At 44.8% G+C, this 26702-nt stretch overlaps 1 protein-coding gene across 2 annotated transcripts in view; it reads right to left on the bottom strand.

The window, feature by feature from the left end:
• The window catches only part of PEPD (peptidase D), a 216048-nt gene that overhangs the window by 161771 nt on the left and 27575 nt on the right, over positions 1-26702 (bottom strand). For both annotated transcript variants that reach the window (XM_063141338.1, XM_063141337.1), the window contains exon 4: positions 926-989. In XM_063141338.1, coding sequence (XP_062997408.1) covers positions 926-989 — 64 coding nt within the window. The remainder of the gene's footprint in view (positions 1-925; positions 990-26702) is intronic.

The raw sequence follows: 26702 nt of genomic DNA on the forward strand, positions 1-26702 counted from the left end.
CGGGGCCTCTCCATCCATTCTGCTGTTGATTTCTCTTCTGCTTGAATTGTTTCCATTCCAGCTGGTCATTATAAGTAACATCTGTCTGTCTGTCTATGTCTATTATATTTTTAATCCTGCCAATATCAAACGTTCTCTGCTATTTAACTTTGAGAACTGGTCCCCAAATTTGCTCATTTCCCCCTCTCCCCTCCTCATTGCTTTTTCTTTTTGTGTTGTGTCATTTAGATTGTAAGCCTGTAGGCAGAGACTACCTTGTTTTGCAGTGATTGAAAGAAAGCTGCTCCGGGAGCCCTTTCCGTTGGAGAGCAGGATAAAGAATGCTTTAAAATGGAAATAACGTTTAATAAATAAATACACAGTTCTACGTGTGCCAAGACAGTTTGGGGCTTCTGTTTCCTCAAATAACTCTCTCCCTTGGCACGAGGCAAACCATTTTTGCAACAGTGGGAACTTTCAAAAGCAAACTGCATTAGAGCAAGGAGGTTTGTGGATAAAAAGAAAAGAGAGCCAAAGAAATTCCACCAGGCATGCCTAAAGTATCTGCTTGGATCACAGCCAAAGACACAGTAACTCATTTCAACAGCAACAAGGGCTCTGCCACTTTCCCTCACGCTTCCCTGAAGCCACCACAGCTTTTGGGACTCGGTCACTAAATGCTTTTTCAAGAGAGGCACCAAAACTCAGCGCCAAGGTTTGGCACCCAGGAGCCAATTTGGACTGCGTCACAGTGGTGGTCCCCGCGGTCTATTTGGACTAGCAACCCTCAGTTCAAGGTTCAGAGCAATCTGAAGACAACCAGCAGATAGAGAGAGAAGACACTTTCCTACTTCTTCTCCTCAAACTGTAGGGTTAACGTTACCTACCGTAAAACTGCTTACCCCAAAATGTTTTTGCAATATCTCGGTAAAAGTGGAACGCTCACCTCATCTGTAAAACGTACTTCATTGACAGCGTACTTCTGCTTAAAGTGCTCAGGAGGATGAATCCTTTGAAATACAATTAAGAAAACACACTTGGTTATTTTGCAATTAAGCAAACAGCTCAATGTTTTATTCATATTTTTACACATCTATACCACCCCTCTTTTTGCAAGATAGACCCAATGAAAGAGGAGAAGAAAATCTGACTGTCAGTGATGTTGATATGAAAACACCAGGACAAATTATACGCCATCAACTTTAGAATACACGACATGGCATTTTGGTCTAGTCAACACCAGCAACATTGCCTTATTTTTAAGACACCGTTTATGAAGAGGGGTTATTCAACATTTTTATTAATGACCTGGATGATGGGATTGATAGGCTTCTTATCAAATTTGGGGGTGACATAAAACCAGGAGGTTTGGCTAACACCCAGAATGAGACTGCACTCTGATTTGGACAGGTTGGAAGATTGGACTGAGAGGAACAAGATGTCCCTTAACCAGGAGAAATGTAAGGTATTACATTTAGGGATGGAAAATGTAGGGTACACATGCAAGATGGGGGATTCATGGCTTAGAAGCATCACATCAGAGAAGGATTTGGGTGTGGTCATTGACAGCAATCTGAACATGGGTCAGCAGTGCAAGATAGCTGCTAGAAGAGCTAACACAGTTCCGGGCTGCCTTAGAAGAAGCATTGTATCAAAGGTGTGTGAAGTCCTTATTCCTCTCTGCTCGGCACTGGTGGGACCACACTTGGAGTCTTGTGTATGATTCTGGGCACCACATTTCCAAATGGACACCGACAGGTTAGAACAGGTTCAGAGAAGGGCAACAAAGATGATACAGGGACTTGAGGACAGGCCTTACAAGGTCAGGCTGAAGGAACTGGGATGTTCAGTCTGGAGAAAAGGAGACTCAGGGGAGACATGCGAGCAGTGCTCAGGTACAGAAAAGGACGCCACAGGGAAGATGGCCAAGAACTATTTTCCATGGCCATAGAAAGCAGGACCTGAAAATGCATGTTGCTTACCTGTAACTGTAGTTCTTTGAGTGATCATCTGTGCAGTCACACTATGGGCTCTGCGCTTGCGCTGAGCTTTGCCTCGGAAATACTTCTTAGCTGAGAAAAACGTTAATTAAGGCGGGAACCCTCCCCCACCATCCACTGCGCATGACTGCGCGTGTTCCCGCCTTCCCCTCAGTTCCTTTGAGACCGACTAACGATCTTGGTACCGAGAGGATAATCCTTCAGTGTATGACACCGAAGTGGGGATGGTGGGAGGGTTGTGTGACTGCACAGATGACCACTCAAAGAACTACAGTTACAGGTAAGCAACATGCATTTCTTTTTCGTGGTCTCTGTGCATCACACTATGGGCGATTACCAAGCTAACACTCACCGGTGGTGGGGAGGTGTCACTGGAGTACAGCTGATAACACTGCTCTGCCGAATGAAGAGTCTCTGCGAGAGCGGGTGTCAATGCTGTAGTGCTTGACGAAAGTTAGAGGACGTGACCATGTCGCTGCTTTGCAGATGTCCTCTAGTGAAATTCCTCTTGCGAAGGCAGTGGAAGTTGCCAGGCTCCTGGTGGAGTGTGCACGCACTGCCTGTGGGAGATGTAGTTTAGCTAGACGGTAAGCTAGAGAGATAGTCTGCACTATCCACTGAGCAAGTCTTTGAGTGGAGAGTGTTTGTCCTTTTTGTTTGCCCCCATAGCATATGAAGAGGTTTTGGGACTTTCGAAATGTCTTTGTTCTATCTTTGTAGAATGCCAGTGCTCTCCTAACATCGAGACAATGTAATGTTTTCTCTAGATTCGTCAATGGAGAAGGGAAGAATGTCGGGAGGACAATGTTCTGGTTGATATGGAAATCCGACACTATCTTAGGTAAGAAAGCGATGTCTGGTCTTAGGACAACTTTATCTTTATGGAAAATGGTGAAAGGAGGGTCGATGCGAAGGGCTGAGAGCTCACTTGCTCTTCTTCCTGACGTTATTGCTACTAGGAATGCTACCTTCCAAGAGAGAAGGTGTATAGGAGCCGTAGCAAGAGGTTCAAATGGTTTTTTTGTCAATGCATTCAGAATTACAGATAGGCTCCAGTTGGGGGTAATCGGTTTAACTGGAGGTATTAAGTTTTTGAGACCCCTTAAGAATTTCTTTATTATTGGAGTGGAGAAGATGGATCTATGCTGAATCTCTCCTCGATGTGCTGATATAACGGCTAGGTAGACACGAATCGAGGAATATTTTAGTCCTTTGTCGTAAAGGTGTCGTAGGAAAGTTAATATGTCAGTGATGGAGCACTGATCAGATTGAAAGGAGTTTGCCATTGCAAATGTACGGAAGGATGCCCATTTTTTGGCATAAGATGTCTTGGTGGATTGTTTTACACATGCGGATAGAACGTGTTGGACTTCAGGTGGTAAGGGTAGCGTGTTGTTGTCTAGATGTGATTGTGGTTGATCCTCCATGCCGTCAGTTTGAGTCTGTGTAGATCGGGGTGGAGGATTTGGCCGTGGTTGCATGATAGAAGTGATGGAGTCAGAGGTAGTCGATAGGCGTGACCGCTGGCAAGGCGCATCAGCTGTGAAAACCATGTTTGTCTGGGCCACCACGGTGCGATTAGAATGCAGTTCATTTCGTCTTGTATGATTTTTGTGATTACTCTGTTTAATAGTGGGAAAGGTGGGAATATATAGAAGAGGGTGCTGGTCCACTTGTGTATGAATGCGTCTCCCATGGATTTGTGACCTAGTCCTCCTCTGGAGCAGAACCGTTCGCATACAGCGTTCTCTGCTGTAGCAAATAGGTCTACTGTTGGTTGACCCCAGGTTTGAAAGATTTGATGCAGTATGGCATTTGACATCTGCCATTCGTGGTGAAGAGTTAATGTGCGACTGAGGGAGTCTGCGAGAGTGTTGTCGGTTCCTGCTATGTGAAGAGCAGACAGGTAAATGTTCTTGGGGATGGACCATTTGAGGATTTGAAGAGTGAGGTCGACTAGTTTTGGGGATCTTGTGCCTCCTTGCTTGTTTATGTGCCATAACACTGTAGTGTTGTCGGTGAGTACTTGGACATGGTGACCTTTGATGTATGGCTCGAATGCTTTGAGGGCTTTCCGGACTGCTTCTAGTTCTAAGAAGTTGATGTGGTTGGTAGCCTCTTTGGCCGTCCATTGGCCTTGGATTTGTAATGACCCGCAATGGGCTCCCCATCCTGTTGTGGATGCATCGGTGGTAAGTATTCTGGATGGGGCCGGTTGTTGGAAAGGAACTCCACCTAAAAGGTGATGTGGCTTTGTCCACCATTGTAGGCTGTTGATAACGATGGGAGGGACATTGAGGAAGTGTGTTTTTGAATCGCGATCTTTGTCGTAGTGCTGAAGAAACCAGAGTTGTAGAGGGCGCATGTGGAACCTGGCCCATTGTACGACTGTGGTAGTTGATGCTATGTAACCGAGGAGGCGTTGGATCTTGTGAGCTGATGTGTGTGGTTTCATGATGAGAGCTTTTGTTTTGTAGATTAGATGGTACGCTCGATCTTGAGGTAAGTATGCTCTTCCTGAAGGAGATTCTAGTCTTGCTCCTATGAATTTTATGGATTGGGTTGGTTGTAGGATTGACTTTTCGATGTTTACATAAAGTCCTAGAGTGTTTAGAGTTTGAAGCGTGAGGGAAATGTTGTGGTACAGAGTTTCCTTTGAATCCGATGTCAGTAACCAATCGTCGAGGTATGGATATACCTCGACATTGGATAGGCGGAGATGGGCGCAGACTACGGCCATGCATTTGGTGAATACTCGTGGGGCCGTGCTGAGTCCGAAGGGAAGTACGCAGAATTGATAAATGTCTTCTCCTATGGCGAATCGGAGGTAGTGGCGGTGTGTCTCGGCAATGGAAATATGAAAATAAGCGTCTTTTAGGTCTATGACCGCAAACCATGCATTCCTTCTTAGAAGTTGTAAGATGTTGTTTAGCGTCGTCATTTTGAACTTTTTGGGGCGAATAAAGTTGTTTAGATTTCTTAAGTCTAATATGGGTTGGAGACCCCCATCCTTTTTCGGTACGGTGAAATATCTGGAGAAAAACCCCATGTGGCTGGATTCGAGTGGAGTGCGTTCTATAGCTCCTTTTGAAAGAAGAGCGGTAGTTTCTTGGGTGAGTGTGACAGAGGGGGTTGTAATCTTTACTGTACCTAGAGGAGGGAGGGTCTCGAATTCGATTTTGTATCCGTGGAGGATGATTTGGAGTACCCAGGTGTCTGTGGTGATGGTTTCCCAGGCGTGGTAAAATTTGGATAGACGATCGCTGAATGCAAGGTATTGGTCGTTGTGTATGGGTGAGTCAAAGACGCCGTTTGTGTGGGTTGTCCGATTTCTGTTGAGGTCGGAAACGATTGGTTGGAGGATATGGTTTCCGTTGAAAAGATTGTGAAGATTGGAATCTTGGTGTTTTGTCCGTTGGTCTTTGAGGGTACGTTTGATATTGGCGGAACCACTTACGACCTTTTTGTTGTTGGGGTTGGTTTTGCTGGCCTAAACCCATCTTTTTTGCATTGTTTCTGGCTTTTTGGACTGTGTCCATTTTTTCATCTGTGGAAGCATTAAATAGTCCATCGCCATCAAAAGGCAATTCTTCTATTCTAGAACGTGCCTCAGGTGCCATTCCTGCTGATCTAAGCCAAGCGTGGCGTCTAAGGGCTACAGAGCCCATCATCAGTTTTGCAAAGCAATCTGTCTGGTGTCGAGTCGTATTGATTTGTAGTTTTGAAAGTCGCGAGGCTTCTGATTGGAATACGCGAGCTAGTTCTCTGTGGTCTTCCGGTAAGTAATCACACAATGAGCCGATTTTGTCCCAAAGAAATAACTGATACCGAGACATGAGGGCTTGATAGTTTGTGACACGTAAGCCTAGAGCTGATGCGGAGTAAGCTCTTCTGCCAAGGAAATCTAATCTTCTACCCTCTTTGTCAACAGGGGAAGAGTGGAGCTTTTGAGACCTTGAGTGGGATGATTCGACTATTATCGAGTTCGGGCGTGGGTGAGTAAAGAGAAATTCTACATCTTTCTTTTGAACCCTGTACATCGATTCTAAGCGACGTGATGTCGGCGTCATTAGAGAGGGAGAGGTCCAAGTCTGTTTAATAGCCTGGAGTAGAGTAGGTGCAAATGGAATTTCTACTGGGGCTGATGCCTCAGTAAATATTGGTTCGAAGATAGGGTCTGTAAGTTGTTCTTGTTGTTGCTGTGCATCGACGCCGAGGGCTTGAGCCATACGGAGTATCTGTTCTGCGAAGGAGCCCATCTCTTCGGAAGGTGATCCTCTTTCTTTGGGGCCGAGGTTATCGTCGGGTGAGGGCAGAGAAGGTTGTTGATCCGATGTCGAAGAGGCATCAGACTCATAGTCGTCAACGAGTATTGGAGACCTTGGCGAGGTTGCGCGTGTATCCTCGCGTGTTGGTTGGGCTGGTAATCGACCTGCGTCTGTATTAGTCGATGTCGTTGGCAGGTCTTTTGCCTGAAGAGGGCGATGTGAGTTACGATCGTCATGGTGAGATGGTCTCCTGTCGTAATAGTATTCATAATGCCTCGGAGGGTATGAATACTCAGAGTAGCGATCGTGATCACGGTATGGGGATCTGGATCTGCTACGGTAATAGTGTCGACGTCTGTTGGCGTATCTATCGCTATAGGCTGACGGTGATCGGTATCGAGACCGTGATCTGGAGAGGCGTCTATGTCGCTCATAGCGTTCCGATCGGGAGCGGGTTTCACTGCGTTCTCTTGATCTTGCCGTAGATGTAGGTCGGGATGTAGATCGATGTGGAGGAGAGCGGTCGCGCCTTGTGTTTAAGTCGGGCGGGTCCCTTTGAGTTAGAGGAATATTCGATAGTTGAGTAGGTGTCGGTAATTCTCGAATTTCCCCTTCTGAAACTGTCGAGAGTAGTTCAACAGCCGGGAATTCTGCCGGGTTAGAACTCTCTGTTGTAGCCGCTGGGCGTGGCGAAGGCATGCCCGATTTTGCGGATTTGAGTTTCTTTTTCTTTGGTTTGTCTTGTACGGTAGGAGGAGACTTAGCAGTTTTTGCTTTCTTTGCTAGCTTTTTTGCCGTTGATACGGCAAGGGAGCGCTTCGATGTCGATGGATTGTTGCGTGGTGCCGATGTTGAGGGCTCGGTCGACATCGCGTCTTGTATGGGTGTAGTAGAGGAAGCCATAGTTTTTGGATTATCGACCTTTTGGAGTGTTTGTTTCCAGAGTTCAGCTTTTAGTCTGTCTGCTCTGTGCCTTCTGGTTTGTTTAGAGAAACCTTGGCAAAAATGGCACGTTTCTACTATGTGAGATTCACCCAGGCACAAAAGACAAAGTGAGTGGCCGTCCGCTGCAGGTAGTTTGTTGCCACAACGGACGCACTTTCGAAAGGGTGCCTTAAGGGCCATACAAAATAAGTAGAAGTAAGAGAAAATATTAACAAGAATATATATATATATATATATATATATATATATATATATATATATTTAGGAAGAGAAAAGAGAGAGAGATAGAAGAAAGGGACGATAGAAGAAGAAGATAAATATAGGTAACTCAGCTACTCAAACTTTTTGGATGAGGAGGAGAAGTATTCCTGCGAGGCAGCAGCTAAGGCGGTCGCAAAGGAACTGAGGGGAAGGCGGGAACACGCGCAGTCATGCGCAGTGGATGGTGGGGGAGGGTTCCCGCCTAAATTAACGTTTTTCTCAGCTAAGAAGTATTTCCGAGGCAAAGCTCAGCGCAAGCGCAGAGCCCATAGTGTGATGCACAGAGACCACGAAAAAGAATAATGGGTATAAGTTACAGCTACCTAGACTCTGATTAAATATAAGGAAAAAACTTCCTGGTGGTAAGATCCATACAACAATGGAACAGTCTACCTATAGACGTTGTGGGCTCTCCACCACTGGAGGTTTTCAAGAAGAGGCTGGACAGCCACCTCCCATGGATGGTTTAATTGGTTTTCCTGCACACTACAGAGGGTTGGACTAGATGATCCTTGTGGTCCCTTCCAACTCAACAATTCTATGATTCTATGAGGCCAAAGGGGGGCGAGCCAGAAATACCAGCATATTGTAGCTTGAAGCTCTTAATGTTAGCAACTAAGGAGGGGCATTTCAAACTTTCAGAATAGGGGGAGGGGAGCGCACAAACACCGGAAAAAATAACAAATAATTGATGGTCATGGGAAAGGGGGTGGGACCAGGGAAAAGGTCCGTGGCCATCTGGGGAACCCTGGAGGGCCAGATTGGGACTCCGGGAGGGCCAGAAATGGCTCCCAGGCCTGAGGTTCTGCACCCCTGATCTAGGTATAAGCATGTTTGCCTTCGTATCTAAACTAAATCTAACCTGCATTTCATTTCCCTCTGACTTCGCCAATTACTATTCCGCTCTTCTTGTCCTCAGCCATCCTACCTGCAGATCAGGATAACAATTCAGGCATCTGCTGAACTGGATTCTAGTCCATGAAAACGTATACCATCATTTATTCGTTAGCCTTTAATGTGCCACAAGATTTTGTTGCTGTTATTACAGGATGTAACTATGATAGTTTCCCCTTCGCACAGGACATTTAAAGAGCCCAAAAGCTATTTCTAATAACCCACTTTGTATGTGCGCATTCAGTGTCACCCACCAATGCACTTCATTAATTATTCCTCTATTTTTTAAAAAATGAAATCTCATCTGATGCCTCTTAAACCTCAGCTATAAAACCAGCAAAAAAATAAAATAAATAAATAAAAGGTATGCTCTATAGACTGTAAATAATTGTAAAGTAGTAAAAGCACACTTACGACGGTTACTTGCACGCTCTGCGGCACTGCAAATCACCCCTTTAAAATCACCATTTATATCTTTCTCCAAAAATTCAAAACTCAGCAATTAGAGACACTCACAGTTTTATTCGCAAAACCGCAGACAAGCTTTATTCCAAATGTTTCCCAACCTTCTGATTGCCAAGGCGCAATTTTCTTGGTGAGCTGATGTTGGAGGCATAATTCACTCTTAGCCCTCAAAGAATTTTCTTTGTAGGATTTGCAAGGCTATGGGTTGTATCCAGTGGTGTGTTGCAACGTTTCTAACACTTGCGGAAACACTGTTTTTTTCATTTATTGTTGCACAAGTGTCAAATCCAAAATTCTGACTCTGCTTACACAAGTCATTGCACACCTCATGACCTCAGTAGACTAGGTGTTTGTTGCTTGTGTGATTTTTGCTAGTTTTGTGTTGTCCGTCCCCTGTCCGTCCGTCCCCAATTTATGCTTACTGAAAAATTGCAAGAGTTGGTCTGGTTCTGCTAGCAGTTGCACAGCTCCTAGCAGAAGTTGCACAACAAGCACAGCAACGCCGAGTCTAATGAAGTCGTAATGTGTTGTGCAACGATTTGCAGAAGGCTGTGCAACAGCTTCTACTACAGCTTGTGCAAACAGAATCAGAGTATCGAATTTTACATTTGCGCAAGGATAAAAACAGGGCTTCCACAAATGGCAGACATTCTGCTGTAGCGGAATGTTATTGCTGAAGACAACCTATGCCATGAGCCTCTCTCTTATTTTTCTGCACGAACCACAGGTCTCAGTATGATCCCAGATTGAAAGGGGCCAACCCCATGGCAGCAAAGCCTAAAACGTTGTAACTGGTGCCTCTTCTGCATATGGGTAACTATGTTCCACCTACACAATGGGAGTGATTAAACTAGATTTCCCCAAGCTGGGGCCCTCCAGATGTTTTGGACAATTGCTAGCATTCCTGATCACTGACCATGTTGGCTGGAACGGACTGGAGTTGAACAACTTCTGGATGACTCCCGGTCGGGGTATGATGGATTATATAATCCAATGACATGCATGCAGAAGGGCGATGAACAGCATCCAAAATAGAGGAGTTCAATTTATTTCTCACAACATACCAGCCGTTTTCTTGCAACCTATCATGGTTACCCACCTCCACCGGCAACCCAAAGAGGCCTCCAAGACCCTTCGCTGATGGATTTGTGAATTATTATTATTATGCATCTAATTTCTAAAGCTATTGCTTTTTGCATTGTTCTATTGTTTGCTGATTTTTACTGCTATTTAATTCATCTGTCCAACACATCCTGGCTCCAGTTTCTTCCAAGAAACATCCAAAGGCCTCCCAAGCAGTCTCCCATCCAGAGCCTAACTAGCCCCAGACCTGCTTAGCTGCAGCCAGGGGTCTGTCTGCGCCTCCTGACTAGACCTGGATTTCTTTTATATCATTGTTTTATGGAGTCTGATTAAGTCAGACATTGCCTTGGGTATCAACACATTTTATGGATAAATAATGCTTTATAGAAAAGCGACCCCTTTTAAAAGCCATTTGTAAGAACCTAAGAGCCACCCTACCGGATCAGACCAAGGATCCACCTAGAGTGGCCATGTGTCCTCTTTTACAGAGGACAGTCCTCTATTTGAAGGGCCTAGACATTCCCCAACAACAGTTAAGCACCTGGACAGCAATATTTATTTATTACATTTTTATACTGCCCATCAGCTGAAGCTCTCTGGGCAGTGCACAAATAAAGACCATAAAATACAAGTATAAATTTAAAACATTAAAAAGTGGGTGGGCAGAGGGTGGGCACCTCCACAGAGAAGGCCCGCCGAGGTTCTTCATGGCGGCATTCCATTCATCTCAGAATGGCCAAATTGGTATGAATTACAACTGTCCTTGGCCCTGCCCACTGTTGGAACATGGCCTCCACATTGGAATTTGATCCCTGGGCCAAAACACATTTGCCGCCCCTGACATGATGCTTAGCAGCAGTGAGCTGAGTGGCAGAAGGCTAACCTCTTCAGGATGGAAAGGCATTTGAAAAGGCATAAATACCAAAAGTTGAGGAATCGTGGAGTGAGGAAAATCTGTTTCCAATTTCTTCATTCTAAACACACTATCTAATTTTAACAAAATTCTCAAATTTAATTTCTGACATTTATGAGCTAGATTTTAAAGGCCAAGCATAAAGAAAGTTGAAGAGCAGTTGGTTTCTTTTAAATACTAATTATAAAAAGTCATTTAAATGTCATCCTGTCAGCCAAATATGATAGCGGAGCAACCTATAAAAAAGGCAGCTATAAAAGCTGCTTAACACAAGTACAATTACAGAAACATTAAAATGAAATGGAATCCAAAACAGATCATTATCCACACTTGTTTATGTTACAAATATCCTTAATTATATACACCCTTCAGCATTGTAAGAACACTTGCTTCAGGGATGCACGAACTAGTTTGACCAGGGCCAGCATTAACTGGTGGGGAAAGGATATATTCCGTTGGAAGTCAGTTTGTTAAATTCATGGGAGGAAGGACCTAAAAGGGATGGAAACAACTGATGCAACAGAAACGGGACTAGAATGTAGGCTAAGTGCATCTCTGCTTGAAAAATGTAAGATACTGCAGCATCCAGGCAACTGACATTCTGTGCTACATAAAATTAGATTTTACACAAAGGATATACTATGTAAATTGAGAATTTTGTATACTCGCTTGCTTTTTATTTTATTTATTTATTTATTTAAGGATTTTTATGCCGCCCTTCAGCCAAAAAAGGCTCTCACGGCGGCTTACAAAAGTATTTCTTGACAGTCCCTGCCCACAGGCTTACAATCTAAAAGACATGACCCAAAAGGAAAGGGGATTGGGAGGGAGGAGGAGGAGGGGGGGAAAGGAAAGCAAATTCAGGCACTACAATCTTAGTTGCAAAGTTCAGCAGTTACAGGTGACAGCAGGAGGGAGGGGGCTCTCAGCTGGAGCTGGGCTCAGGCACGGTGGAGAGGTGCCTGGCTGCTGCTTCCTCCCTCACTGGTGGCCTCTGCAGAGACAGTTGGTAGCAGGAGGGAGGGGGCTCTCAGCTGGAGCTGGACCCAGGCACGGTGGAGAGGTGCCTGGCTGCTGCTTCCTCCCTCACTGGTGGCCTCATTTTTATATATCATTTTTATTATATATCATTTTATTATATCATTTTTGTGATATAATTTATCCTGCAAGTTTTTTGTTTTATTTTGCACAATATTTCAGTTTTACTAGTCCTTGGGAGGGGCAAGAAGCTATGCAGGGCAGTGAATTCTCGCCTCTAACGACTTCTCTGGCTCCTGACCTCCTAGCAGTCACTTTCTCACTCCGGCCATGGCTAGACCAGGCCTATATCCTGGGATTGTCCCAGGATCATCCCTGTGCATCCAAATGACACCCAGGGGATCCTGGAAGCAGGCAGGGACGACCCCTCCATTTGCCTGGGATAATCCTTAGGTCTAGCTAAGTCCATATTTTCCAAGCACATCCTTGGATCAGGATCGGGAAGGCCTAGGAACTTGCCCTTAAAGAAAGCCAAGATTGTGAGGAAGTTGAATATGTTGCCCACTTCTGCATTCTGCACATTCTGCAACTTCAGCATTCTTTAAAAAAATAAAAATGAAACAGCCCTGACAAGAGGACAAGCAAAGGCCTTGAGAAAAACCATGTTGGCAACCACAGTTGCTTCTTCCTTTAAGTGAATTGAACGTCAAAAGCGTTCAAAGATTTGAAAGCAATGCACTGCACAATCACACGTGTTGCAATAAACATCTCTGAGCTGCTCTGCTTTGTGAGAAGCCAACACAAAAATGAAGGTACTACATGTAAAAACTGGGCTCAAATGGAACAAACTTTTTAGTCAGTCAAACTGAACATATGCTGTATCAGACCAAGGGTCCATCTAGACCAGCCTTCTGTTCCCACAGTAGCCAGCCTATGGGAAGCCCACAAGTAGAATAGGAGTGCAACAGCACCCTCCCACTCATGTTTCACTAGTGTATATATAGGCAAACTGCCTAGAACAATGGAAGTAGCCCTCATGACTAGTAGCCATGGAGAGCTTCATCATCCATGAACATGTCCAATCCCCTTTTAAAGCCATCCAAATTGGTGGCCATCACTACATCTTGTGGTGGTGAATTCCATAGTTTGACTATGCGCTGTGTGAAGGACTTCCGTTTCTCTGTCCTCCATCTCCCACCATTCACTTTTGTGGGATGATCCCTTTGGGTTCTAGTATTCTGTCTCCTTATCCGCTTTCTCCATGCCATGCATAATGTTGTACACCTCTATCCCATCTCTGCTCACTTGCCTTTTCTCTAACCTAAACAATCCCAAATGGTGTAACCTTTCCTCATAGAGGTGTTACTCCAGTCCCTCGGCTTTGCCCTTTGCTGCACCTGAAGGCATGAAACATACGAAGCATCAGCTAATGAGTTCCTCGGGAAAGGAAGAGGCCACCTTAATGCCCTGTCATTCAGGCTGAAAACAGGAGACTCTCAGACAGTCTGACCACCTGCACGCTTTTAATGAATATGTAATAAGGCTAAATTGCAGCAGTCACTTACAATCTTTGAGTCCCTAAAGGCTCCCTTCGCCTAAAAATGCCATTGTCATGCACACCTGGCACATCTTAAATACAATGCTCAGAGAGCTTTTGAAGTCATCAGCCATTCTAAGGTAGTATTAGAATGCCCAAGATCCGATGCCTACAGACAATTAAAAGCAGAGCGATCAGCTTTGTCCATTCACTCATTAGGCAACAGCCTTGCAATTCAAGACTGACAGCCCTTAGCCGAGACGGATGATGCTAACTGCAGATAATTCCGTTCAGCACTGCTGAAGAAGAACTGGCCTGATGCACGTCATGAACTCGGTGCAACACAAACCAAGAACAGGGGTGGAGAACCGCTTTCAGCCCGAGGGCTGGAACACCAGGCCTATTTTAGCTTTCACTGTCCATCACTAAGCCTTAGGAGAGGCATTTCAGCATTTTAGAAGGGGGGGGGGAGCTACGCAAAGGTCAGGAAACCACCAAAGAGCCAGCAGTCAGGGCAAGAGGGTGGGGCCAGAGGAAGGGGTGGGGCCATCCGAGCAACCCCTGAGGGCTGGATTGGGACCCTAGGGGACCTATTTAGCCCATGGGCTTTAGGTTCCCCACCCTTGACATGGAAAAATAAGAGGTCCTTGTTCTGATCATAGTTTTCATTGTTTAGCAGCCAATTTCAAAAGGTTCTGTTCCAATATTACGTTTTTCAGCCTTTAAGAAGAACTGGCCTGACGCACGTCATGAACTTTAGGATGCTTTTAGGATGTCTTTTAACAGTGTATACTATGTTTTTAATCAGTATTTTATGCTTGCTGTTATTCCCCGCCTCGATCCAATCGGAGAGGCAGGTAAGAAACTTCTTCTTCTTCTTCTTCTTCTTCTTCTTCTTCTTCTTCTTCTTCTTCTTATTATTATTATTATTATTATTATTATTATTGAGAATGGGAAGGTTATGCAGGTTAGGATGCATGGCAGAGATCACAATCAAGGCCCCTTCTACACATACGGGAAACTATACACTGGACATGCGGTGGAGCTGTGGGATCACAGCTTACCTAATGCTGCTCCCTCCATGCAGCTAACTGTGGGAACAGGCACACACTGCAACACACACAGTAACTTCTGGAAGTTGCCTTTATGCAGGGCTAGGAAGCCTTCAATTTCTTTGGATGGCCTCTCCTCATTAGGGATGCCTGAGGCAGGCCACCTTTGTGAATTCCACTATGAACTCACCTAATCCATACCTCCCAACCTAATCCACAGATTGGAACTTCATTATACACCAACTACTTCACTTCCCAAAAGCATCGAGACAATTCTCAGCTCAAAACGCATCACAGTCTGTTTTAAAGTTTATTTGCAAAGAATCCACATTTTAAAATAGGCATTTAAATGCAAACATTCCTGCAGATATATTTTTTTTAATTCACAGATTGATGCAGAAACAGGACAGTGGATCTGAGGACATATGCAAAAGGTATAGACTGCAAGTAGACCAATTCAGCCTGTTCTCTCTCTCTCTTTCGCACACACAATTATAAACTGCTTGTGACTTCACCGCTTGAAAATCAGAATTGCATTCAAGCAAGTGGCCCAGTGTTTTGACAGAAGTCCGTTCGCAGGTCACTAATTATTAATACAGGCACATGCCGGCATGTAACGTCTATGGATTCACTAGTATAAGTATCTAAAACAGCTGGTCTATCCTAATCTCCCAGCAATCACAGTTACTTGCTTATTTAGAAGTTTCAGGAACACAAACTTTCGGGTTTCCATTTACCTTATGTGTGTTCTGAATGAGCGATGGACAGGGACTGCATTGGAAACTTAATTCGCATTGTGTGAACTACTCCAATTCCAAGCTGCACAGTTTTACATCAGTTCTCAAACTTGTTTGTGTATCTACCTCCTGAAAATTGCTCAGGGTCTCGGGGACCACTTAATAAACTTCTGCTTGTTTGTTCTTCAGGCCAAAGCACATACAAAACCTTTTCCCCCTTCCGAAACAGCATCAAAGCCAGTGCCACATTATGACGACGACAGTCCCAAGGGAAAGAAGAGCAAGCAAAAGGAACATCGTGGCTTACTCCAGTTGAACTGTAAACCCCCAGACTGACACCAACTGCCTTGTGGTAAGAAACATCGGATGCTGCTCCTGCCCGTTGTTCTTCAGACATGTGGCTCTTCTTGTATCTGTTGTGTTCTATAAATATTGTAATCCGCTTTGAGGGCGCTAGTCAAGAAATGGGATGATCAGTCTATTAAATAAATAACAGGCCAGGCCACTGACAAGGGCCCCTCTAAATAGTAAGTGTTTAGGGGGAAATTAGTAGATTGCACTAGCACTATATCATAAAAACCAGAGGTCCTAGGCCAGAGCTCTGGGGGGCTATTCAATAATCTGGACCTGTTCAAAATGGCACTGCCAGAAAAAAGAAGTGTAGGGCCACCCTCAGCTGCTCTATTGGGATTGGACTGTACAAAAAGGGGAGACAGGACTGAAGCTATTGTTCAAAAAACTCACATAGCTACATTTTTGTTCAAACATGTATGGGGCCATTGTATTCCTAGTCCTGGTGAAGGGATGGGGACAAGGAAAAGAAATTACACACTTGAAACATTATGAGAATTCCATAGAAGTCTTAGTTGACTCCATGGTTTAGTAACTTGTCCTGGATTTGGAAAAGTCTAGGAATAAAACTTGCTATTTTCTGCCTTTGTATCTGTGCTTGTTGCTGTTTGCAATGTATTCCTTCCTTGATCACTTTGCTAAATAGGCATAAATATGGAATATAAAAGTGAAGAAAACCTTTTCTTCTATTATACTGAGTGGGGAATGTTGGAAAAGTGTCCTCTCTGAGGCAGCGTTGCTACGGTAGTTCCTAACGAAATGTTGCAAAATGTCTATGAGAAGCCATTCCAAGGATAAGCAAAATCAAGTTAATGTTCTCTTAAGGAACAGTGAGTACCTATCTCTTTGTGTTGATGCTTGCCAAAAGAACATGCCATGTATTCTCTTTTCAGCTAGAAATTGCCTGTTAGATGGTGTCTACATATGCAGCACAAGAGAAGATAGTGTATAAAACCTAGCTACCACCCTTGTGAGGTAGGCACATGCTTTGGAGCAATTAGCTCCTTGTGTCTCTTTATTCTGCAGAATAAGCGTTGTTTGACGCATACTTCATCTCCTCTCCTCCTTGTGTGCTGTATTGGACTTCGTACCCCAGGGAACGCGCTATTTTTGCAACGCTGTGGTGGACAACCTGAATGGAGCTCGGGGACCAACATGGTTCATGAACCCCAGATTGAAAGCCTCTATTTTAGAAGAAAATAAGAGATGACAGGTTAAGGTTGGAAGCCACCAATGTCTCCAGATGCGGGAGCTTTAGGAGGTATGGAACCCCTGTCCCAGACATGGACAGTCCTGATGGAACACGTGCAAAACTGGTTTTGACAGAGAACTGATAGAGGAGACCGTTCAGCCTGGCATTTCCTGCAGTTAGACAAGGTCTAGAGCAGCGTTTCTCAAAACTGTGGGGCTCAATCGACAACCGGGTCACAGGGGCTCTTCCAGCTGGTTTGCCCCTAATTGTTCTCTGCCCGCTCGCCCCCAGCTCTTCAAAGAAAGCGTTGTTTACCCCAGAGCTGGTTCCCACTGCTTATCTGCAATCTCCTCTTCTTCTTTGATAGATCCCTTTTTCAGGCATGTGCAGAGGAGGAGGGGAGCTTTCCCTCTCCTCCTTTGCTAAGATCAGGACGGGGGGGTATTGGCACCCAGCGAGGCTCTATGATGGAACTCGCAGATGCCATATTTGGAAAGAAATTCACACAGAGACGGGTTAACAGCACTTGTCAGGGATAGCTAGGGCATCGCCATGGGGTCTTGTCATTTTTTAGCTAAGGCTTCATTAGAAGTAGTCTGGAAGGCTTTGGGCCTGTTCGGTCTCTGGAATGTCAGAATCTGTGTGAGTCGATCTCTGTCAGCGTCCTCAGTGCAGGGATGGGGAGTTGCCCTGTTCCCTGCAGCCACCTGCTTGTCTTGGCCTTGGCAGAGAAGCTGTCTGGGAGAACTTGATAGAGAAAGGGCTGGGGGTTTGCAGAAAGATCGCCCAGCTTGAAGCATCACCATGGTGGGCTGAGCTGTACCGGCCTGTTTGGACAGGGCCATTGCTGAAAGGCCCAAAGGCCGTCCGTCTGTCAAGTGGTCTGGAAAAGGCCTGCACCTCCCTTTTTAAACTGGTGCAAAGGTGAAGAGCTCCAGGAACATCTGCTCTGCATTCCTGGAAAACCTCCCTCATCATCTGAGACTCCGGGGACACTCTGTACATGCTCCCTGCTAAGTAAAACTTTGGATTACTAAGAACTCACCATGAAAAGTACTGTGAGGCTTTACATAGGCTTGAACTCTCATTTGCTGTGGACTATGTGTGTTTGTTGTTGTATTATTATTATTGTACATAGTAAAAGAGTAAAACAGCAACACCTGGCCACATAGGCTTACATTCTAATAAAATCATAATAAAACAATAAGAGAGGGAAGAGAACGCACCAAATAGGCACAGGGGGACAATAAAACTAACAGTGTGGAAGTAGGTACAAGTTCAAGTTCTAAAAGCTGTAGAAAAAAGAAAAGTTTTCAATTGAGTTTTAAAAACAGTAATTGAACTCCTGATCTGCACATTTATTTATTTATTTTATTTAGATGCCGCCCCATAGCCGAAGCTCTGTGTGCATGTCAGAGACCATGAGTGTGTTGTGGCACCATCACAGCTCACCTCAGATTCCAGTGCACAGGGAAAAACGCTTTTTGTTCATTATCATTATCACGTCTACTTTTATAATGCAATCCTACGCATGCTTAGTCTCACAGAGTTCAATGGGACTTACTCCCAGGTAAGTGGGTATAGGATGGCAGCCTTAGAATCTGTTCTGGTTGGAAGTTAAAATCAGTGCTGGTTCGGGGCTTGCAATGCTTGTACATTTTTTCTGCTTTAAAAAAAACTGGGCAACTTGAATTAACTGGTATGTTTGAGGTGGCATGTAATTAAGGAAAAGGTATTCTGCGTTGTAATATTTTCCCTACTGGTTTGATAAGAGAGTGGTTAGCCAAAATTATTGGGGGAAGAACCTTTGGGGTGGGTGGGGGTTCCTGGCTTGATGTGATATCTGCGAGTGACCTGTATTTTTTTATTTTATTTTAGGGACTGTTTCGTTTCTTTGTTTACAGCATTTGTATCCCGTTCTTCAGCCAAAACAGGCACCCAGGGCACCTGACAAAGATTAATAATAAAACAGTCCCTGCCTCAGGCTTACAAAATAAAAGGAAAAAGGATTGGGAGGGAGGAGAAAAAAAGAAGCAAAACTCAGGCACCAGTTCATTTCAAAGGTATAAAGTTTTCTGGCAGGAAAGGGCAAAAGAAGCTCCCTGCAGCTCTTTCTTCTCTAAGAAATTAATGGGGCCAGGTCAGTCTCCCCCTTACCATGATGTTCCTCCTTGTGAGGCAAGGGCTATAATAATTTTTGGTCTGCTGGCTTTTTGTGGTTTGGGTAGCAAAACATGTTTTGGGTGAGAGAACAACTAGCTTGATGTGATAGCCTGGCTGGCTCATGCTTCCCTTTATTTTTTACACACACACACACACACATTTTCTACTACTTTTAATTTAGGCTGCATCAGGGCAGCACAAGCAAACTCCATTTTACGCCTGCAGTCATGATGGTGATATGAGCAAGTCTAAAGTGCAGAACTGCACATGTTCAAAGTATTTCTTTTTAGGAATGTTGAACAGTTGTACAACTGGATTGTGGTAGGAAGGAGAAGTGATAACTGTATAAGTCTAAATTTACTGATTGTAAGAAATTAGATTCTTGTTAAATTATGATTTAATTCCTAATATAAATTTTAAGGCTATATTCAGTATGTCCAGGTTTTCTTAACCTGTGGTCACAGTTCTGTTTTCTGGCTCCGCCTGCACCCACAGCCATTTTGGGTTAGTGGGTCTCAGCGATTTTCAGCCCTCTCCAGTGAGTCGTGGGGATAGAAAGTTTGAGAACCCCTGGTCTAATTCCATGTGTTTGTCTCAGGGGCACAACACTGTTCTACACACAGTGACATACAAAAGAGCCTGGAAATGAGGGAAGACTTCCATCACCTGCCATTCATTCCCAGCTTCTAGCAGTAAAAGATTTACAGATTGTCCCCAATGCAGGATTGATGCTGCAACTTCTTTCTCAGAGGGCATCATCTTTCTTGAGTTCTGTCCATTTCATTTCTAAATCCAGCTACTGCAGCAGAGGTTTTCAGAAATCAATCACCACCATGTAAGGTGGAGCAGTGGTCTTGGGGGATGGGGGGTGTTTCATCATTTGAAAATCCCCCCTCCCCACAATAGGTCCATTCCCTGCTGCCCTTTGGAGGGATGGCAAAGACTTCCTTTAGAACACTTTCGGCACTGTTCTGTCCACAAATGCATATCCTGGTGTATTTTGCTGCTGATTCAGATTTTACCAGAGATGATCTCCACTTACTGATAGCTTTGCCATTCTGAATCGTTTATACTGCTGCATTATATATACCGTATTTCTTCTATTCTAAGACGCACTTTTCCCCCTAAATAAACAGCTCTAAAAATGAAGTGCGTCTTAGAATCGATGGCGTCTTAGAATCGAAGCAATATGGTAAGAGGAAAAGAGGAGGCTCCTGCAGCAGCCTCGAGCCATGCGAGCGAGGAGGAGCTGGGAGGGTAAGCGCCTGGTTTTTTGTTAGTCAAATTTATTCGTAAGTCCCATCGATTTCCATGGGACTTACTCGCATGTCGTTGTCGTCTCCTGGTGCACAGACAAGTAAAGAGCGGGACTGGAGAGTTAAGCGTTTTAGCTCCTTAATTGCGTCTTCTCCTCCCTCTCCCCGCCTGAAAATATTCTTTACTCTTTGTTTCAACACCCCCCCCTTCTTCCCATGCAAACGGCGGTTTCTTCTCTCATAGAGGGAAAAAAGAAAAGGACACAACCATTAGAAGAAAGCGCGGGGGGGGGGGGGAGGAGGTTGGCTGGGCGGTGAGGGAAGTATTTCTTCGATTCTAAGATGCCCTTTTTTCCCAAATAAACATCTCTAAAAATGGGGTGCGTCTTAGAATCGATGGCGTCTTAGAATCGAAGAAATACGGTAAGTAGTTTAATCTTCCAAGTCCCCTTGAAATCTGACATCAGTTGTAAGTAGATTTTGAGGTTACCAGAGCATAAACTGCTGAGGCCAGGTTATCCCTTCCCACATGGGCGCATAGCTGGGTCACCAGCTGAAACTGGTAGAAGGCTACCTGAGCCTCCACAGACAAAGATCACTGCAGGAGAACCCCCCAAACTATGAACCTTCTCCTACGGCGGGGGGGGGGGGGGGAATGCAACCTCATCCAGAACAGGCTGAGCAGCCTCAGTCCACAGACACACATCAGCCATTCCCCAACCTTGCGCCTCCCAGATGTTTTGGACTTCAATTCCCATCAGCCCCAGTCAGCATGGTTAATGGTCAAGACTCCTGGGAGTTTTAGTACAAAACATCTAGAGGACACCAAGTTGAGGGAGGTATATATCATATACGCATATATATATATGATATACTATGCTGTTTTCATTTTCTTATTTATAATGATTTTTAGGCCAACTTTAAGGTTATAACCCTCTCAAGGCGGTGCAGAGCAGTGGTCTTCAACCAGTGGGTCCTGACCCAATTTTTGGGTCGCAGAAAAGCTGTTGCTGCCATGTTGGACATGGAGAAAATTGTGGAAGGTTAGTCCCATGCTGCAGGTTGGGAGTCTGAGGTGGGTCTTGGGTCTGGACCAGTTGCAAACCACTGGTGTAGAAGATAAAACCAATACTACGCAAAACAAATACAATGGAAAAATTAATAATATTTATTAAAAATGCTCTAAAAACAGATGACACCAATAAAACCTGCAGCCGACAAACAGTGGAGAGGTTAGTGAAAACAAGTGGGTTTCAGGTCCTTCCTGAAGACCTATTAAGGAAGGGCCTAACAAACCCCTGATGGAAGTTGATTCCTGAGGGATGGGGCCACCACTTAAAAGGCCCTCTCTTCCTTGTACTCACCAGTCTAACTGCACTTGGCTGCAGGCAAGTGAGACTTCAGAGTACTGTGCACAAAGTGCTTGTACAGGAGAAGGCGGTTTGTGAAATAATTTGGGCCCAAACCATTTAAGACTTTAAAGGCTAAGCCCAGCACTTCGAATTGGGTTTGGAACCCCATTGGAATCCAGTTCAGCTGGCACAGTATTGGTGTTAGATGACCAGACTGCCCAGCACTAGCATCCAATTAAAAAAACATGTTAAGTCAATCAGCTGAGCTTTAACATTTTAAACTATATTATATATTTTAAACATTGTATTATGTGAACCGCCTTGTAAGGTCTTTGTCCTGAAAGGTGACATACGAGTGAATATACAAATAAAAATGGATTACATTTGCATGTATGAGAAAAATGGTTTGAAAGGGGGGGAAATACATTGCTTTCAGGTTATGCACAGGTAGGTCAGAATAGGCATCATTTTAGAAGAGGTCTTCTTGGTCTCACAGAGGATCCTCTCCAAAGATTGCCAGCTACATTTTTTAAAAATCCACTGAAAATAAAAGTTATAAAATCCGCCACTCAGTTTCAAATTGGAGGCATCTTTTTAGCCAAAGTGCTTTTGGCTAAGCCCGGGGGGGGGGGGGGGGGGCAGGCAACCTTTTTTGGCCCTGAGCACTGCAGGGAGTGTTGTTGCATGGTGGGAAAGGAGCTGCACGCAAGTTCCTGCACACCGCCCACATCTCACTGTGCAGAGGTGGTGAGGTTCAAACCTCCCCTCCCTGCCCACCAAGATCATGGGAGGGGATTCCTGAGGGCGGGGAGTGAGCTTAAAGCCTCGGCCCCTAGGAATCCTGATCCAGATTTCCATTTCCCCACTATCAGGGGAACAGCAATCTTGGCTACATTGGAAGCACCGGGGTAAGGTGAAAGCTCCCCCCGCCCCCAAATACAGGGACCCCAAAGAAGGGACCATGTGCGGCCCACTCACCGACCCACCCACCTGTAAACTAATCACTGCAGCCCCAGTGCAATCCTCTCACATGCTTTATGTCTATTCCCAAACATTCCCCACCCCACCATGAAAGCAGCTTTAACACACATACAGAAGCCTGGAAAAAAGAAATCCACAAGACCCAAACCCTGTAAAACAGCCTTCCTCAACCTGGGGCGCTCCAGATGTGTTGGACTACAACTCCCAGAATGCCCCTGGGGCATTCTGGGAGATGCAGTCCAACACATCTGGAGCGCCCCAGGTTGAGGAAGGCTGCTGTAAAAGCTAGGAACTGCTCGTCAATAGCGTAACTTTTTACAATTGAAAATTGACAAGTAAAAGTCTCGACGAAAGGGAAAGGGAACGTGACGGTAACTGGCTGAGCGAAGCAGGAAGCCATCAATGAGGCAAGGAAAATTGGAGCAAGGCGGAAGGGACATTTAAACGCTGTCAAGACGCTCGCCAACCCACTCGCTCCTCGTTACAGTAACATCAGATGCACAGATGGCAAAGTGTTAACTAAACAAGAGGGTGTCAGGCCCAGCTTGGAAGGACAACATGGGAGACTTTAGACGGCAGTGACAGATGTTTCTGACAGTGCCAAATATTCAAAAAGAACCTCTTCTGTGCACAGCAACACAGATTTTTAATGTTTGCCAGGAAAGAGAGAAAAAGGAAGAAAAGTTAGAGATGATAACGCTCCCCTGCTAAGGTGGGCCATTTTACAATTTGGCTATTGAATATGTACCTTTACTTGCGGTGGTGGTGGCCGGGTATGAAAGTTTGCGTGGGTTTACAATCGATTACAATCTATTCATGGCCAGATCTGATGCGTTCGGTTCTGCGCACTGCTGGGCATCCACCGTAGCGGAAAGTGTTGTTTCAGGTAGTAAGCTTTCAATCTTTTTTTAAAAAAAAAAACAGGCACAGATGGCACACCTGCGCCCCCTCCCTCCCAAAGAGAAACACGAGATTCAGCGACGCAGTTGAAAACTGATTATGAGATTTATTGTACTGCATCACAGAATGTCATGAAAGCAACAGCCAAGAAAAGCTAAAGGAGGAATTCTTGGCAGCTGATTTTTCCCCAGCCATCCTGGCACAAAAATCCTCGAGTCGATGCATCACTCCTTTAAATGATGCTTAAAACAATTGAGTGCATTTAAAAGGCAGAGTGGTCCAGTGGGTGGGAATTGGGGGAAGAGGAGAAGGAGTATTCTAGTTCTGGGAAACCCGCGTTCAAGTCTCCCATTCTGCCCTGGACCTCTAGAAGATATGTTTCATTTGTAATTCACGGAGAATTTCCCAGACGAGGTCACCACAATGGCAGTCGAAAGGGAACTGAGGAGACTGAGGTGGGAACCCCTTCAGTCATGCGCAGTATGGTGTGGGGGAGGGGGGTCTGCCTAAAACGCCTCAGCTATAGACGTTTTTTCTCGAACGAGGCTCTGCACAGGTGCAGAGTCCATATATGTGTGATGCACAAAGACCACGATAGAAGAAGAACCTCAGTTTCTCACCTGCAAAAGGCAGTAATAGCGGCTTACCTTGCAGGATTGTTAAGAGGACACTGAAGATAAAGCACTCCGCACATGTTTTACAAGTGGGAAGGCACAACCTTGTACAAAACATTGTAACAAGGACGCAAGAGGGATCAGGAGCTAGAGATACAAAGGCCCGCTTTCCTATGAAGAAATGTCACAACCTCTTGGACTGTTTAGCTTAGAAAAAAAGAAAAGTGTATGGGAGCACTGTAGGAGTGTACAAAACTATTCAGGCTGTGGGAATGAGGTCCAGACATAGGACAACCTCCTGCTCATGCTCCCCAGCAACTGGTGCACATGGGCACACTGCCTCTGATACTGGAGGCAATACAGATAGCCATCGTGATTAGAAGCCATTGATAAGACAGTTTCTCTATGAATATTAATCCCCTTTTAACGCCATACAAACAGCCAATTCCACAGTTTTTAACCATGTGCCATGTCAGGGACTTCTTTTTACCTATCCTGAATCTCTCACTATTCCCATATTAGAAAAGAGGGAGGAAAATATCTCTCTATCCACTTTTTTCCACACCATGCATAATTTCATACACCTCTATCGTGTCCCTCTGCATTAATTATCGTGTCCCCCCACATTAATCAAGAGGCAGCTGGACAGCCATCTGTCAGGGATGCTTTAGGGTGGATTCCTGCATTGAGCAGGGGGTTGGACTCGATGGCCTTGATGGCCTTGTAGGCCCCTTCCAACTCAGCTATTCTATGATTCTATAATTGCTGTTTTTCTACGCTAAACCAGCCCCACACATGGCAACCTTTCCTCGCGGGGCAGTTGCTCCAGCCTCTTGATCCCATTGGGTGCCTTTTCCTGCACCTTTACCAACTCTACAAGATCCGTTTTGAGGTGCGGTGACCAGATTCCATCCTGAGCTACCAAGTGTAGCCAGGCTTCCGTCTCCTTCACCACCAGGTGCCATCCTCACGCTCAGTAGACACCAGGCCCCTGCTTCCCCATGGAGGCCTGCCTGGCGCTGACACTGCCGTCTTCTCGGCGCCAGGTAAAGATCATCCTCTTCTCCCAGGCATTTAATGGTATATGATGATTAATGCCTGCTGTTTTTTAGAACATTTCTACTAGGGAAAAACATCATTTATTTACACTGTTCTTAGCCACTTGCATTGTTTTAATGATTCTGTGTTAAATATTTTAGACTTTTTTTATTATGTTGTATTTTGTATCTTTATTTTGTACATTGTACAAAATACATTGTACATTGTACATTGTATTTTGTATTTTATACATTTGAGAACTACAAGTTCAACCGCAGCTTTTAAAGCTCAGCTAAAAACTTTTCTTTTTCCTAAAGCTTTTAAAACTTGATTTTGTTCTGACTTTATACTGTTAGTTTTACCCTACCCAGTGCCTGTTTACACTACCCTGTGCCTGTTTGCATTCTCTTCCCCTCCTTATTGTTTTATTATGATTTTATTAGAATGTAAGCCTATGTGGCAGGGTCTTGCTATTTACTGTTTTACTCTGTACAGCACCATGTAAATAAATAAATAATAATAATAATAATAATTTATGAATTGCTGTAAACCGCCCAAAGAGCTTCGGCTATGGGGCGGTATAGAAATGAAATAAATAATACTAATAAAAATAATAATTTCTATTGGAATGCAGCACACTCCCATGATGCAGAATCCCGACATGGCCAAAAACCTTGGTCGCAATGCAAATCCAACCATTTCTTATTTGGAGTCTGGCGTTCTGAGCAAATGCAGCCACAAAGCTCATGCTGGGTGACTGTGAAGCATGCATCGGAACAAAGAAAGGAGACAGATGCTCTGGAGAGAGAGAGGGGGAGAGAAGGAGAGAGTTCGAGAGAGAGAGTTCAATCCTTGCCAGTGTTTGGGCAATATGTAACATTCCATTCAATATCACACATCAAACTGGTGCCGAGCTGTTCCCACATTTCCCGCTCGCTTGTTCAATGCTCGGCACAAGAGTAAACGTGTTGCATTCCAGAAGCATCTGCTAAAAAGCAAGTTATGGGAAAAGCAAATGGGGAGCCAGCCACGGAGGTGGCACCTCCTTCTTTAAAGAAAGGAAGGAAGAGCACAAAGTTGGATCCGGATATTCACTCACTCCAGGATATTCCAGGCCAAAGATGCTTCCCCGCAAGGCGATGAAGTTATTTTGCCATATGTAGCTCACAGACCAGCTGTTGTACAGTATGTTTTGCTTCAGAAAACAACTTTAATCAATACACGGACTCGTTCTGTCAGTTATAATTAAGGTGAGGTAAATGGCAGGTGCAGCATTAATTAACTACACTGAAGCCTACAAGCAAGTGATGCAGGTACACTGGCTTTAAATCAGGCATTCATGTTTATAGTCCACCTAATCTCCAGAGATTGGCTCGAGTGACAGCAGTGCACTGAAATAGCAGGGGGAGACAACAGGTGCCCCAGGCCAAGCTCCATCAGTTCAGCAATCCATTCCAGGTGTCCACGGAGCTTCCTTATTCATGTCTAATTGAAGGACAGACTACCGTTTTGGTGCAATGCTGAACTATGGTTTAGTGTTATGTGAGCATGCCCTGGCCTCATGCACTCCTCCCACTCCAAGCAGGAGATTGGAAAATTCTCTAAAATGATGGAACTGGTAAAAAGGAACTTGAAAGAGGGAGTCAAGATGGTGAAATCTAGGGATGTGCTCCGCTTCTCCTCGAACCGGAGAAGCAGGAGCAGAGCGGGGGGCTTTGCCTACTCTTAAGGCGGAGGCGAAGA

This window comes from Elgaria multicarinata, chromosome 14, assembly GCF_023053635.1.
Source record: "Elgaria multicarinata webbii isolate HBS135686 ecotype San Diego chromosome 14, rElgMul1.1.pri, whole genome shotgun sequence".
NCBI classification, from domain to species: Eukaryota; Metazoa; Chordata; class Lepidosauria; order Squamata; family Anguidae; genus Elgaria; species Elgaria multicarinata.